Source organism: Chrysemys picta, chromosome 6 (assembly GCF_011386835.1).
Source record: "Chrysemys picta bellii isolate R12L10 chromosome 6, ASM1138683v2, whole genome shotgun sequence".
NCBI lineage: Eukaryota > Metazoa > Chordata > Testudines > Emydidae > Chrysemys > Chrysemys picta.
Window position 1 is genome coordinate 44185034 of NC_088796.1, and position 15009 is coordinate 44200042.

The following is a 15009-nucleotide window of genomic DNA, read 5'->3' on the forward strand; positions in this document are numbered from 1 at the left end:
TTTACTGGGCTCAACACAGGGGTGACTGGATCAAATTTAATGGCCTGTGAGATACAGGAGGCCAGACTAGATAAAGGTAAATTTTTAAAGGTAACTTTTAACTACTAGCTTAGATGAGAAGATAAAAGATGAATTTTGTATCCTGTTTGTGACTTTCTTTTTCCAGGGAAGAAAAGCCATCTTCTTTCTTGGGAACTAAATGGAAAGATACAGCAGAGATAGTGATTATTGGAGGTGGTTGCATTGGTGTAAGTCTTGCTTACCACCTGGCCAAGGCTGGCATGAAGGATGTCATTCTGCTTGAAAAATCTGAACTGACGGCTGGATCTACTTGGCATGCAGTAAGAAAAATCTTGTTAATCGCTAAGATCTCAAATACGAAAAGAGATTTCAGATGACTTGTAAAATCTGACAGTAGAGCAAAGATTTTATTTCCCCCACCTCATGGCCTTCCAGAAAATCAGTTTCTCTATTATTTATCTAGTTACAAAGGATAACACTAGGTTCTGTTCCTAGATCTATGATAGACTCACTATCTGACCTTTGAAGAGTCACTTACGGTATATCTAGACTGCAGTCACTGGCTGTGATTGCAGTTTGAGCCAAGACACTTGAGCTACTTTTAATCTAGCTAGATAGGGTCACCCACAACAGTGCAGCTCTGGCAGCGTGAGTTCTGTGTGGACTAGCCCCACAAGAAATAACCCAGGGTTCTGGGAAGATTTTTACAGCCTGAGCTGAAGCTTGTGCTACCCTGGCTTTACTGTTCTGGCTCCCAAGATAGCTAGATTAAAGCTTTCTTGAGTATGTTGACTGTGATTACATCCTGTGATTGCAGTATAGACATACCCTTAAACTACCCATGCTCCCCATCTGTAAAGTAGGATAAATGTTGGTAACGTGTTTTAAATCCAGGAGATACCCACACCTTGAATACTGCATGCAGTTCTGGTTGCCTCATTTCAAAAACAATATATATGACTTGGAAAAGTACAGAGAAGGAGAACAAAAAATATTGGGGTATGGAGGAGCTTGCATATGCAGTCCCCAGATTAAAAAGACTGGGACTGTTCAGTTTAGAAAAGAGATGACTAAGTGGGGATATGATCGAGGTCTATAAAATCATGACTGGAGTGGCGAAAGTGACTAAGGAAAAGTTATTTATTGCTTCACATAACACAAGAACCAATAAAAGATATTTTACTTCGCCCACCTTGTCTCACAGGAACCGGGAGTCACCCAATGAAATTAATAGGCAGCAGAATTAAAACAAACATAAGAAAATACTTCTTCACTCAGTGAACAGTCCACTTGTGGACTGGGATGTTATTGACATGGGATGTTATAGCCGAAAGTATAACTGGATTCAAAAAAGAATTAGATAAGTTCATGGAGGATAGGTCCATCAACAGCTATTAAGCAAGATGGTCATGGATGCTACCCCTTGCTCTAGGTGTCCCTAAATATCTGACTGCCAGAAGCTGGGACTGGATAGCGGGATGGATCACTCAATAATTGCCCTATTCTGTTTATTTGCTCTGAAGCATCTGGCACTGGTCACTGTCAGAAGACAGGATACTGGGCTAGATAGACCATTGGTTTGATCCAGTATATTCTTATGGGATTCTTGGAGGGATAGTGCCACAGAAGTGAAAATAATTGTTAAAATGTATTATAGAAATGTGGCAGTACTACTACAATTTGGGTTTTTAAACTTTAATTTTTACTTAAAACAGAAATGCAAGAGATCACTATAAATTAGAAGAACAGCTTTTTTCTTAAGTTGAACAAAAATATTGTTGTCCCTCCTTTCAAATCCAATGTCTCATTCTGACACTAGCATTGCCCCTCTGTCAAGTGGTAATATAACACACATGCTTGTACTGTAGCAATACTTTATTGTACATATTTTTTTTTTAGTCTAAGTAGGGGAGAGAAGCAGTGAGGAGGTGACATGGATTTTTTTGACTGTGAATGGCTATCCAACTACAGAAGCAGTTTCTCCTCCCTTGGTGTTCACACCTCAGCTGCTAGCAGAGCACCTCACTCTCCCTGATTGAACTAACCTCGTTATATCCATACTGATTTATACCTGCCTCTGGAGATTTCCATTACTTGCATCTGAAGAAGTGAGGTTCTTACCCACGAAAGCTTATGCTCCCAATACTTCCGTTAGTCTCAAAGGTGCCACAGGACCCTCTGTTGCTTTTTACAGATTCAGACTAACACGGCTACCCCTCTGATACTAGATTTTTTGTTGACTCTTCTGTCTTTGGCATCTGCATATGTGCAGAGAACAAAGCAGGACACTGAGGCCTGGTCTGTATTAGAAAATTAAGTTGGCTTAACTGTGTCGCTCAGGAGGTGTGAAAAATCCCTGAGTGGCATAGTTAAGCCAGCCTTACCCCCTGTGTAGACAGTGCTAAGCCAACGGAATGCTTTAATCAACCTAGATACTGCCTCTCAGGGAGACACTAACATTTCAAGTGTGGACAAGCCCTTAGAGAAGGGCCCAGAAGCATCTCAGGAAGGGGTGTATGGTAGTTACTGGGCATGCTCAGTAGCTGTCTCTGAAGCTATGCAGAGGGTTTCCATTAAGGGCTAGCAGTCTAACAGGTTCCACACAAATCAGTGTTTGAAAGCTGAGTCAGAACTCACTAGGGAAAGGTTATAAATAAGAGGATTTGGAGACTACGCTGTGGACTCAGTGGCTGAACAGTACAGGGCTAAGATGTCTGTTGTGAGAGCTGTGTCCCAGAGCCTGTGCCACATTGGATCCGACTCTCTATCTTGCTGAAAGCTGAGGAGATGACCAACTATGGACACCAGTACTGCAATTGCTGCTGGCCATGGAGCTCTTCGGACTGTTGTTGCTGAGTCGATTCTGAGGAGATGAAAGAAGAACTAGCTCTGAGGAGTGCAACTGACACACATACACTTTTGGTGCCTGTAGTAGTTCCGGGGTGGGGCTCGTCCCCTCTTGGGGCGCCTGGGAGCCAGGCCGCCCCGCTACAAAGCCAACAGTTAGGGCCCAGACCCCTGGGCAGGGACTGGACACACAATCAACAGTCCAGAGCTTCACCCAATCAGGCGTCAGTGTTGGCGGACTAGCGTCTGTCCGCAGCCCGAGTCGAGGAGGGCCACCATCGGGTATCCTTCAATGACCACCGGCACGGTGATCTTAGCCGCCTGGGAAGGACGGGCCCGAGCCTCCCCTGCACAGACCTGACCGAAGGTACACTCCGGCCCCGGGCAGTCCCGCTGGAGATGGCCGTACTCCCCGCAGGCGAAACAGGGCCCCAGGGTGGCCCGTCCCGTCCGGGGCCGAACCCCGGGGAGGGTCCTGGCGGACTTCGGTGGTCTTTTCGCCCTATGGGGGTCGGGATCCGAGCGGGTCGCCCGGGTGCCACTGGGGCACGAGTCCAACCCTCGGTTTCCCGGGAGGAAATCCGTAAATCTGCTCGAGCGGGTGTCACTTTCTTCTCCGGGATAGGGCACTCTGCCCCGGGTGGGGCCCCTCGGAGTCCCGGGCCTATCGGCGTGTCAGCCGCGAGGAAGTCCTCCATTAGTGACACGGCGGCGGCCAGGGTCGCTGGTCGGTGGCGGAGGACCCAGGCCCGCCCCCGTGGTGGAAGAACATGGGTGAACTGCTCTAGCAGCACCTGTTCCATTACCTCTTCCGATGTTTGGTGCTTGGGCTGTAACCACCGCTTGCAGGTTTCCCGGAGTTCCTGGGCCACCTGCCGAGGTCGGGCCCCCGTGGGGTAGGTCAGACTTCTAAGCCGCTGGCGGAAAGTCTCGGGACTCACATCCAGGGCGTCCAGAATGGCAGCCTTTACTTGGCTGTAGTCTTGGACGGCTTCCACCGACAGGCCTCGGTAGACCATCTGCGCCGTCCCAGTCAGGTACGGGGCCAATATGGAATCCCATAGCTCCGGGGCCCAACCGGCGACGACGGCCACCCGCTCGAAGGTGACGAGAAAGGCTTCAGGTTAATCGCCGGGTACCATTTTCGTCAGCCGGATCGGGGGGCTAGGCCGCGTAGTCCCGGCTGCGCCTCCCGGCTGTGCCTCTCCGGGTCGGGCCAGTGCTGCTGCGAGTTGCTGGAGACACTCCCGCTGGAACTCCTGCTGCTGGGTGACCAGATCTTGCACGAGCTGGTTCCGTTGAGTTCCAAGCTGCTCCATGAGCTGCTGCTACTGTTGCAGCTGTGCGGCCTGCTGCTCCTTTTGCTTTGCAACTGGGCCCCCTACTGCCGCTCCTGGGTTTCTGTCACCAGGACCAAGAGCTGGGACAGATCCATCTCTCGGGAGGGGGATCTTTCTCCCCTGGCCCCTCTCTCCCCGGAGTCGAGAGTTCGCGCCCACATCCTGGGCGGATCTCCTGCCTGGCTTGCCACGTGTAGTAGTTCCAGGGTGGGGCTCGTCCCCTCCTGGGGCGCCTGGGAGCCAGGCCACCCCGCTACAAAGCCAACAACAGTTAGGGCCCAGACCCCTGGGCAGGGATTGAGCACACAATCAACAGTTCAGAGCTCAGGCCCTTAGGCAGGGACTGAGCACACAATCAACAGTTCAGAGCTCAGGCCCTTAGGCAGGGACTGAGCACACAATTAGCAGCCCCGGCCCTGGATCAGGGCGGGGCAGCAAACCAATAGTCAATCAGCGGCCCAGGCCTTGTAGCAAGGGCTGGGTCAGTTTGGGTTAGCCCAGGCCCTAGGGCAGGGCGGGGCAGCAAACAAATAGTCTGTCAGAGGCCCAGGCCCCTTGGACAAGGAGGGGGAGAGACTGCCACCCGGTGTGGGGTGGCAGGGGGGAACACAGGCCCACCCACTCCACTGTGTTCCAGCCCGGGGCCCTATCCGCAGCAGTCCGTCTGCCACGCAGTCAGTGGGGATCCTGACCGCAACACACTGACATGGGTTCGGGGTCTGCTATCCCCGGGCCACTTCCCATCTCCTCCTCCATGGGTACCTGTTCCTCCTGAGTTTCGTCTGCTGGGTCGCAGATCATGGGCTCCTCTGGGCCCCGAGCAGCAGGTAGGTTCGTCGCTCCCTCTGGGCCCTCGGTGGGGGGAAGCTCAGACCGCTCCTCTGGATACCGGGCTCTCGGCAGGCTCGGCCAGTTCTCCTCAGGATACCGGGCTCTCGGCAGGCTCAGGCCCGCGGGAGCTCGGGCACCAGCGTCTGTCCTCTCCCGCTGCCGGCCAGCTACTGAGCGCTGTGGCCTGGCCTTTATACTTCCTGTCCCGCCCCTTGACTTCCGGGGGGCGGGGACAGGCCGTGGTGGCTCCGCGCACTCTGGCGGCTGTTCTGGCTCGTCGCTTCCAGGGGCGCCTGGGAGCCAGGCCGCCCCGCTACAGGTTGCAGGAGCTCTCTGTGCTCCCTTCTCCCTCTGGCCTTTCCTGGCCCTCTCCAGCTGCTGCTTGCTGCTCTCCTTGTTGCTGCCGCTGCCGCTGCCGCTACTGCGTGAGTGAGTGAGTGAGTGCGGTGGGGGGGGCCTTGCCGGCCTGCCCCCCCCTCGCCCTCGCCTCCGGAGGGAGAAGCATCGGCCCCCCTACGCCAACACCGATACCATCTGGGGGCCCACCTGTCTGCTTGCTTGCCTGCCTGGCCGGTTGCCCGGCCGGCTGACTGCCGCTCGCTGCTGCTGCTGTTGTTCCTGTGTGGGAGCCGCTGCCTCCGTCGCGGAGAGCGAAGAGACTGCGTCCCTGGTTCGGGAGATTGTGGAGGGGGTTGTTTGAGGACTGTGTTTTGAGTGACTTTGCCATCTTTGCTCCTGGGGTGGTGGTGCCCCCAGTCGCGTTAGGAGTGTGGACGGTACTGAGCCTCCCGTTTGTAATTCCTCGGACTGGAAGCCGTCGCTTGCCAGGAAGCTCCGAGGTCGACTTGGGAGCCTGCTATCCCGTCCCCCGTAGCGGACTGTTGAAGGGGGTGTGGGGGGGGTGCGGTGCCCCCCCCCTTCGTCCATCTGCTCCCCCTCTACCACCACCCCCACCGCCGACAGCTGCCGACAACCCCTCCACCGCCCCGCGTGCCACCTGGACCTGCTTTTCGCCCCTCGGCGGGGCTGTTTGCTCCCCCCGCCATTTCCATCGTCCGGGACTGTTTACTTACAGCAGTGAACGGCAGAGCCTGCGCTTCGCGAACGCTGTGGGTGCACCTTTTCCCCCGCCCTGGACTTTTCCTGCCCCCCAACTACGCTTCGCTGGTGGGGTCCCCTCCCTGTAGTCCCCTTTGTATTAGTTGGCCCTACTTTACCCCCCTCCTTTTAAGCCCCTTCGGTTTATTTTTTGGTGCCCATTCCCCCCCCCCCTCGGTTCCTAGCCTGCTGGCTGTGTTCCCGGCCCTGTCCTTGGGCTGCGGCTGGCTGGAGTTTTTCCTCCTACCCCTCCTTGTCCTTGGGCTGCAGCTGGCTGGACATTCCATTCTGTTTTCGAGCCGCTGCTCCGGTGCACCCCCCCCCTTCGCCCCCCCGCGCGCGTTTGTGCCCCCGTTTTGTTGCCCCCTCCCCTTTTGCACTGTTCACCCCCCCTTTTACTGTTGTAGTCCCCCCCCCGCCCCAGTGTAGCCGGGGGAGCCGGCTTTCTTTTTTGGTACCTGCGCCCCACCCCTCTCTTTTCGCTCCTGTGTGCCCTCTCCATTGGCACCCTCCTCCCCAGCCTGCAGCCTAGCGGGGGGGAGTGGTTGCCTTTCCCTCGTTTTGTCTTTTGCCTAGAGGGGAGGAGTGGCTGCAGGTTGTAATGGCGGGAGACTCTGCCCCTGCCCCTGCTCCTGCCCCTGCCCCTGAACCCCTGCCCACCCCAGTGGCCGGCCTCTCGGCTGGCCCTGTCCCGGATACTGCCGCTGCCGCGGCTGCCCCCTCCACCGGCAGGAAGGGCCAAGGGAGGAAGAAGGGCAAGGGCCCTGCCCGTGGAGACAGACCTCCTGCGGGCGGGGCTACGGTCCCCGCTGCGGCCCCGACACCGGCCGCGGCCCCTCCCTCTCCTGCCGTCCCTTCCACCAGCTCTGGTGGTGCTCCACCTCCGGCCCCCAGAGCATATGCCCAGGTGGCCGCCGCCTCTTTGCGTGCCGCCGCGTCGTCCGCCCCGACCGCCGCCTCTGGACCTGTCCCTGGTGACCACGGCCCCTTCCCCTCGCTGACTAGGAGGCATGGCGTCCGTTGCCATTTGGTGCCTGCCTCGCCCCACATTGAGACTTATGTGCGGGCGTTGGCGAGGGTGGTGGGGCCTACGGCCATCGTGGCGGCCTCCAAGATGTACGGGAAGGCCGTGTTCTTCCTGGCGTCGGTGGCCGCCGCGCAGGAGGCGGTGGAACGAGGCCTGGCGGTGGGGGGCGTGTTTGTGCCTTTGGAACCCCTGGAGGACCTGGGCGTACGGGTGCTCTTGACCTCTGTCCCGCCCTACCTCCCCAACGCCGCCCTGTTGCCGGCCCTCTCCACCCTGGGGAAGCCCATTTCCATTCTGAGCTCTCTTTCATTGGGCTGTAAGGACCCTGCCCTCCGGCACATCCTGTCTTTCCGCCGGCAGGTCCAGCTTCAGCTGCCACCGGCGGCGGGTGCCGGAGTGGCGCTCGAGGGGTCCTTCCTGGTGCCCTACCGGGGGGCCCATTATCGGGTCCATTATTCGACGGGGGAGGCCCGGTGCTTCCTCTGCCGGGCGCCGGGGCATGTCCGGAGGGACTGTCCCCTGGCCCGGCCTGGAGGGGCGTCCGAGACCCCCGGGGCCCGGGAGGGTGCCGGCCCTGTCATCGCTGGCAACCCTGGCGGTTCGGACACTGCTGCTGCCGCCGCCCCTCCTCCTTCTGCCGCGGTTCCCGCTCTGGCCGCGGAGACGGCCGGGCAGGCGGGCCTTGCCGTCGCCGACCCTGGATCGGCGGGGCATGTGGAGGAGAGGGCGGGGCAGCTTCCGCCGGCCGCGGGGAAGGGCCCGCCCCAGGGGGAGGTTTCCCTCTCCCCTGCTGTCCCTCCGACCCTGCCGCCCCAAGCCCCGAAGCCATCGTCCTTGCCCTCTGGCCCTGCCCCTGCTGACCGGCCCTCCACCTCCTCTTCCACCTCGGGGGGCTGGGTGACCGTCCGGGGGAAGCGCGGCGTCCGCAGGTCGCGGGCTCTCTCCCTCCCCTCTGATGAGGAGGGAGAGCAGGCCCCCCGAAAGATGCCGCGGGGGGCCGACGTTGTTAGTTCTGTTTCCGCGCCCCCGGACGGTGCCCAGCAGGAGGTGCCGGCCATGGAGACCGTGGATGCCGTGGCAGCGGCTGGGGACACTTCTGTCCCTTTTGTTGGGCCCACGCCTGAGGAGGCTTTAGCAGCGGTTCTCCCGGCCCTTGCTCCGTCTGTGCCCCCCGCCGCCGCCGCCGATGCCGGGGCGGCCTTTGTCCCTGTGACTGGCGGGGAGGTGGCCGGGGCCGAGGGGACCGCTTTCGCCTCCATTTTCGATGAGATCGAGGCCCTGGGTCTGACCCCGGTTACCCAGGGGGAGGACGACCCTCCGCCAGCGGGCCCCGATCCGGGTGCTGGCTTAGTCCCGCCCCCTTCTCCTGCTCCCGGTTCCTCGCCCCACTCTGCCGCTCCCGACTTAGTCCTGGGAGAACCCTTAGCCCTACCTGCCAGCCCGGCCGCGACTACCATCTCGTGCACGGCCGCCGAGCCCCTCGGGGCGACAGCCGTTGCTGAGCGGCCGGTTCCTGCCCCCGATCCTGCCCCTTCCATCGTTCCTGCCCCTGAGGCTTCCCCTGTCCCTGCTGCCTCCGTCCCCTCGGATGCTGACCTTGGCCGAGGGGAGCCGCAGTCTAGCGGCTTGGCAGCGGGAGATGAGGAGCCCGTTCCCGCTCCCGTCCCTGATCCTGTCCCCTCTCCTGCCCAAGTTCCTGTTCCCGCCTCGAGCCCCGCCCCTACTCCCGCCCTTGCCCCAGATCCTGTCCCCGAGGTGTCTCTTTCTGCCACCTCTGGTGTTACTGCCGCCCCCGGGGTTGTCGCATTTCCGTTGCCTGCAGACAACCCTCAGGGGGCGGTTTTCGTGTCTCCCCTTCCTGCCACTGTGGGGGCTGTGTTGTTCCCTCAGCCGCCCTCTCCTTTGCCGGGGATGGGGACGGGCTGTCCGGCGCAGCAGCGCCGGAACTCGGCCCCTTGTATGTCCATCACTGTGGGCTGCGAGGACCCTTCAGGGGCCCCGCCGGAGGATGGCGGCGGCTTGGCCGCTGCCTCCCCCTCCGCGCTGCGGGATGAGCTGCGCCTCTTTCTATCGGATTCCCGTGGTTCCCAGGGTAAGGTGCAGCTCGCCCTTCAGCGCTGGGGGGACTTCCATCTCGTCCTCCGGGCCGTGCAGGCGCTTTTGGGGGAGGGGCGGGGGTCCGGCCGGCGGGACATCGCGGCCTATCGGCGGGCCCGCAGATTCCGCGACTCCCTTTTGACCTTCGGAGTCGAAACCGGGATCTTGCGGGGCCCACTGGGGGCCGATGGTCCCTCCGCCCGTGAGGATCTGCCCCAGCCCTCCGCATGACAGTTACCACCTTTGCATCGCTGAACACTCGGGGCTGTAGGGTGGGTCTCCGCAGGAGCCAGGTGCTCTCCTTCCTTCGGGAGGGGGGGTACTCTGTGATTTTCCTGCAGGAGACCCACACGGCTCCGGCCGTCGAGGCTAGCTGGCGGCTGGAGTGGGGAGACGAGGTTTATTTTAGCCACCTCAGCGCCCATTCGGCTGGGGTGGCCACCCTGTTCTCCCCGGGGCTGCGGCCTGAGGTACTGGGGGTCGCCGAGGTCGTGCCGGGCCGCCTGCTGCACGTCCGGGCCCGTGTGGAGGGGCTGGTTCTGAACTTGGTCAACGTTTATGCTCCGAACGCGGGCCTGGAACGAGTGCCTTTCTATCAGCGGGCGGCGGCCTTCCTCGGCACTCTGGATTCTCGCGAGTGCCTGGTCCTGGGCGGGGACTTTAACACCACCCTCGAGGACCGGGACCGCTCCGGGCTTGAAAATTCCCAGGCAGCCGTGGGCGTCCTCAGGGAGATCGTAGACCATCACTCCCTGGTGGACGTCTGGCGCGAACACCACCCGGACGACGACACCACCTTCACCTATGTCCGGGTGGAGGACGACCGGTCGCGCCACTCCCGGTTGGACCGGATCTATCTGTCCCGCTTTCATCTGGCGCGGGCCCATGCCTCCAGCGTCCGACCGGCCCCGTTCTCGGATCACCATCTGGTGACCGTGACGGCTTCTCTCAGTTCCGAGCGGCCGGGGCCGGCCTATTGGCATTTTAATAATAGTTTGCTGGAGGACGTGGGCTTCGTGGCATCCTTCCGGGAGTTCTGGCTGGCCTGGCGGGGGCAGCGGCGCGCCTTTCCCTCGGCGCGGCAGTGGTGGGACGTGGGGAAGGTCCGCGTGCGGCTCTTCTGCCGGAACTACGCCCGGGGCGCCAGCCGGCGGCGAGATGCGCTGATAGGGCAGTTGGAGCGGGAGGTCTTGGAGCTGGAGAGGCGTCTGGCCTCCGGCCCCAAGGATTCACCCCTCTGCGCGGCGTACCGGGAGAAGCGGGAGGAGCTCCGGGCCCTGGAAGACCACCGGGCCCGGGGCGCGTTTGTTCGATCCCGCATCCGTCTCCTTCGGGAGATGGATCGCGGCTCCCGCTTCTTCTACGCCCTGGAGAAACGGAGGGGGGCCAAAAAGCATGTCACCTGCCTCCTGGCGGAGGACGGCGTCCCCCTCACGGATCCGGAGGAGATGCGTAACAGGGCCAGAGCCTTCTACGCCGCTCTTTTCTCCCCGGATCCGACCGACGCCGAGGCCCGCAGGGTGCTCTGGACCGAGCTCCCGACGGTCAGCGTGGGCGACCGAGACCGGCTGGAGCTGCCTCTTTCTCTGGCCGAGTTCTCGGCAGCCCTCCGGCTCATGCCCACTAACAAATCTCCGGGCATGGACGGGCTGACCGTGGAGTTCTACCGCGTGTTCTGGGACGTCCTCGGCCCAGACCTCGTCACCGTCTGGGCCGAGTCCTTGCAGGGCGGGGTCCTCCCTCTCTCGTGCAGGCGAGCCGTGCTCGCCCTGTTGCCGAAGAAGGGGGACCTCCGCGATTTACGAAATTGGCGTCCCGTCTCGCTCCTCAGCACGGACTATAAGGTCGTAGCCAAGGCCATCTCGCTGCGGCTGGGGTCCGTGTTGGCGGACGTGGTCCACCCCGACCAGACCTACACCGTCCCGGGCCGGAGCATCTTTAACAACCTGTACTTGGTCCGGGACCTGTTGGAGCTGGGACGTAGGGATGGTCTGTCGTTCGCCCTCCTGTCTCTGGACCAGGAGAAGGCGTTCGACAGGATGGACCACGGGTATCTCCTGGGCACTCTGCGGGCGTTCGGTTTCGGGCCCCAGTTTGTGGGCTTTCTCCAGGTGCTGTACGCTGAGGCGGAGTGTTTGGTCAAGCTCAACTGGACCCTGACCGAGCCGGTCAGCTTCGGGCGGGGAGTACGGCAAGGGTGCCCCCTCTCGGGCCAGCTGTACGCTCTGGCGATCGAGCCCTTCCTCTGCCTCCTCCGTCGGAGGTTGGCAGGGTTGGTGCTCCGAGAGCCGGAGCTGCGGCTGGTCCTGTCGGCGTACGCCGACGACGTGCTCCTCGTGGTCCAGGACCCAGCGGATCTGGTGCGGGTGGAGGCCTGCCAGGCCGTTTATTTGGCCGCCTCCTCCGCCCGGGTCAACTGGGTCAAGAGCTCTGGCCTGGTGGTCGGGGACGGTTGGCAGGCGGGCTCCCTCCCACCCGCGCTTCAAGCCATTCGGTGGAGCGCGGGTCCGCTGCTCTATCTAGGCGTTTATCTTTCTGCCACGCATCCTTCTCCGTCGGAGAACTGGCTGGATTTGGAGGCCAGGGTGCGTGGGCGGTTGCGGAGATGGACGGGACTACTCCGGTGTCTCTCCCTGCGGGGGAGGGCGCTGGTGCTGAACCAGCTCGTCCTGTCCATGCTCTGGCACCGGCTCAACACCCTGAGCCCGGCCCCGGAACTCCTAGCCAGGTTCCAGAGGATAGCCCTGGAGTTCTTCTGGCCTGGACTGCACTGGGTCTCTGCAGGGGTTCTGAGTCTTCCCCTGGAGGAGGGGGGACAGGGCCTGGTCTGCCTTCGTAGCCAGGTCCATGTCTTCCGCCTCCAGGCCCTGCAGAGGCTCCTTTACGGTGCGGGTAGTCCGGCATGGGGCACGTTAGCGCACGCCTTTCTCCGCCGCCTCCGAGGACTCCGATACGACTGGCAGCTCCTTTTTCTTCACCCGAGAGGTCTTCCGCGAGACCTCTCGGAGCTGCTGGTCTTCTACCAGGACCTTCTCCGGACCTGGAAGCTTTTCTCGGCGACCAGGTCCACTGTGGCCACCGAGGGTGTGGATCTCCTCGCGGAGCCCCTGCTGCACAATCCCGATCTCCGTGTGCAGGTGGCGGAGTCACCCTCGGTGAGCCGGAGGTTGGTCCTGGCGGAAACCACCAGGGTCGGAGACCTCCTGGACTACACCAGAGGGGACTGGGTGGATCCCCGCGCGCTTGGTCGGCGCATGGGGCTCTCCACCCTCGCGACCCCTCTGCGTGTACTCCAGGAGGTGGGCGCTGCATTGTCACCTCTTGCTCTCGGCTTCCTGTGGCGGGCCCTGCGGGAGGGCGCTCCCCGCCCACCCCTCACCCCGGGCCCTCCGGACCTTTTTCTCGGGCCCTTGTTCCGTGAGCCCCCCCGGCTCCCCCGTTCCCATAATCCGAGCCGGCTGCACACTTTGCAGCCGGTCCGGTTTCGGACCGCGTCCAGAGGCCACCTGTACACGCTCGTGCTCCACACGTTGCATCACCTCACCCTCGTGTCCCGCCCCGACACCAAGTGGAGGGACTATCTGCTACCTGTGGAGGGTGAGGAGCCCCGGTGGGCCAGCCTTTATTCCACCTTAGTTCCGAGGCCCGCCGGGGACATTGGTTGGCGGCTCCTTCATGGGGCCGTGAGCACGGGCGTGTACTTGGCGCGGTTCACCCCTATTCCAGAGGCCTGCCCGTTTTGCGGCATTAGGGAGACCCTGGCACACGCTTACCTTGAGTGCGCCAGGCTGCAGCCCCTTTTCCGGCTTCTCCAGAACCTCTTGTTGAGGTTCTGGCTACACTTTTCCCCGCACTTGTTTATTTATGCGCACCCTGTTCGTGGCCCCACTAAGTCGCGGGACCTCCTCGTCAACCTCTTCCTGGCCCTGGCCAAACTCACCATCTATAATACCAGGGAGAAGATGTTGGACGAGGGGGTGCTCTGCGACTGTGGGGCCTACTTCCGTACCTCTTTGGTTTCACGTCTCCGGGCGGAGTTTCACTGGGCAGCGTCCGCTGGCTCCCTTGCCACTTTCGAGGAGCAGTGGGCGCTGTCCGGGGTTCTCTGCTCGGTGTCCCCATCTGGTTCCCTGATTTTGAACCTATGATTGTTACCTTGCTCCCTGTTTTTTTATTAGTTGTCCCCCGTAATCATTTGGTACTGGGTCCAGTGGTCCCTCCCGCTGGGCTGGGGGAGGGGCCTTTCGTAGTGGGCGGCTGAGCCCGCCCACTTCCCGGTTCGCCAATACGGCCCCGCTACAGTGCCGCAGTGCAAAATCTGAGAAGTCATCTCTGTGAACAGATCAGAGGGAAGGGTGTACGTATGTGTGTGTACTAAGATACAACTCGCACTGAAACTTATGTAACAGCAACAAAGTAGGCAAGTCTGTATGAGAAAATGCCAGTAGAGTTACTGCATAGTCGTTAAGAAGAGTTTTCACAAGGATTCCAAATGGTGGCTGCAGATGTTTCTATATATAAATATTAATCTTCAAGGACTGTTTTAGGAGTGTAGAAAAAGGCATATGGAAGTGTAGTGAGTGCATCAGAGCTTAAGGCTCATTTTTCTGAAACTTATCCGCATGCTACAACAACCTTCTGTATACCTGATCAGGTTAATGCATTAGCCCAAGAAATTCTTAAGGCTTGTGGCATGAAAAACACACAATTTGACTCTTGCATACAAGACTAGTTTTTTTTAGGTTATTGGTGTGAATCACTGCTAACCACTCTCAGGCTAGGTCTACACTACCCGCCTGAATCGGCGGGTAGAAATCGACCTCTCAGGGATCGATTTATCGCGTCTATCAAGATCTATCAAGATGGAATGCTCTGATGAGGAGATTTTGAACAGCTGATGATTCCTTACACTCATTGAGAAATTAGAAAAAATCCATGGTGACATGGGCCACATAGAAGTATAAAAACCCATAGAGTGGATAGAGGTTGGTTTTTTTTGTTTTTGATTAGCCTCAAATGACCCAAGAAGTTGAGAGGAAATGTCAGGCTTGTAAGTATTGTCTCAGGCGTGGTCTACACTACACAGTTAGGTCCACGTAAGGCAGCTTATGTCAACCTAATTATGTCAGTGTACACATTACAGCCTTGTCTCACTGATGTAAGTGCCCTACTACACGGACATCATAACTCCACCTACACGAGAGGCATAGGGCTTATGTTGGTGTAGTTAGGGATGCAGTCCTTAGATCAACTGTTGGCTGTCTTGTTAATTTCACTCCGCTCCGCTGCTGCCCCGTCTCCAGTCCAAGCTGGGCTGCCACCCAGGCTCCCAGCTTGGGCTGCCCCCAGGGTCCCAGCTGCACCCCTGGCTCTCGGCTCCCCACTCCCCCCCTGGGAGCACGGCAGCTGACTGGACTCCTGGTATGGGCCTCCCGGTCAGGAGCCTGTGTGCCCCCCGAGCTCTCAGTTCCCTACCAGGAGGACAGCAACCGACCAGACTCTGGGTGTGGATCTCCCTGCTGGAGGGAAGAAACCCCAGGTGGCTCCCTTCTTTCCTCCCAGGGGGTAGCTGGGCTCCCAGTGGGGAGCTGTGCAGAGCTGAGAGCCCTGGCACTGTGCCCCACACTGCCCCTCTACAGTTGGTGGAAGTGCTCCTGGTGAGGATGCGCACCACTGACAGAATGAGGTTAGTGTAGACATCAGCCATCAGTAGTTACTGTGGTGGCTGTAAGTTGACCTAACATAAAT

At 59.8% G+C, this 15009-nt stretch overlaps 1 protein-coding gene across 2 annotated transcripts in view; it reads left to right on the forward strand.

Annotated features, from left to right (window-relative positions):
- DMGDH (dimethylglycine dehydrogenase) overlaps positions 1–15009 on the forward strand; it is a 95461-nt gene that overhangs the window by 3750 nt on the left and 76702 nt on the right. For both annotated transcript variants that reach the window (XM_024111121.3, XM_024111122.3), the window contains exon 2: positions 167–341. In XM_024111121.3, the coding sequence (XP_023966889.2) occupies positions 167–341 (175 nt within the window). The remainder of the gene's footprint in view (positions 1–166; positions 342–15009) is intronic.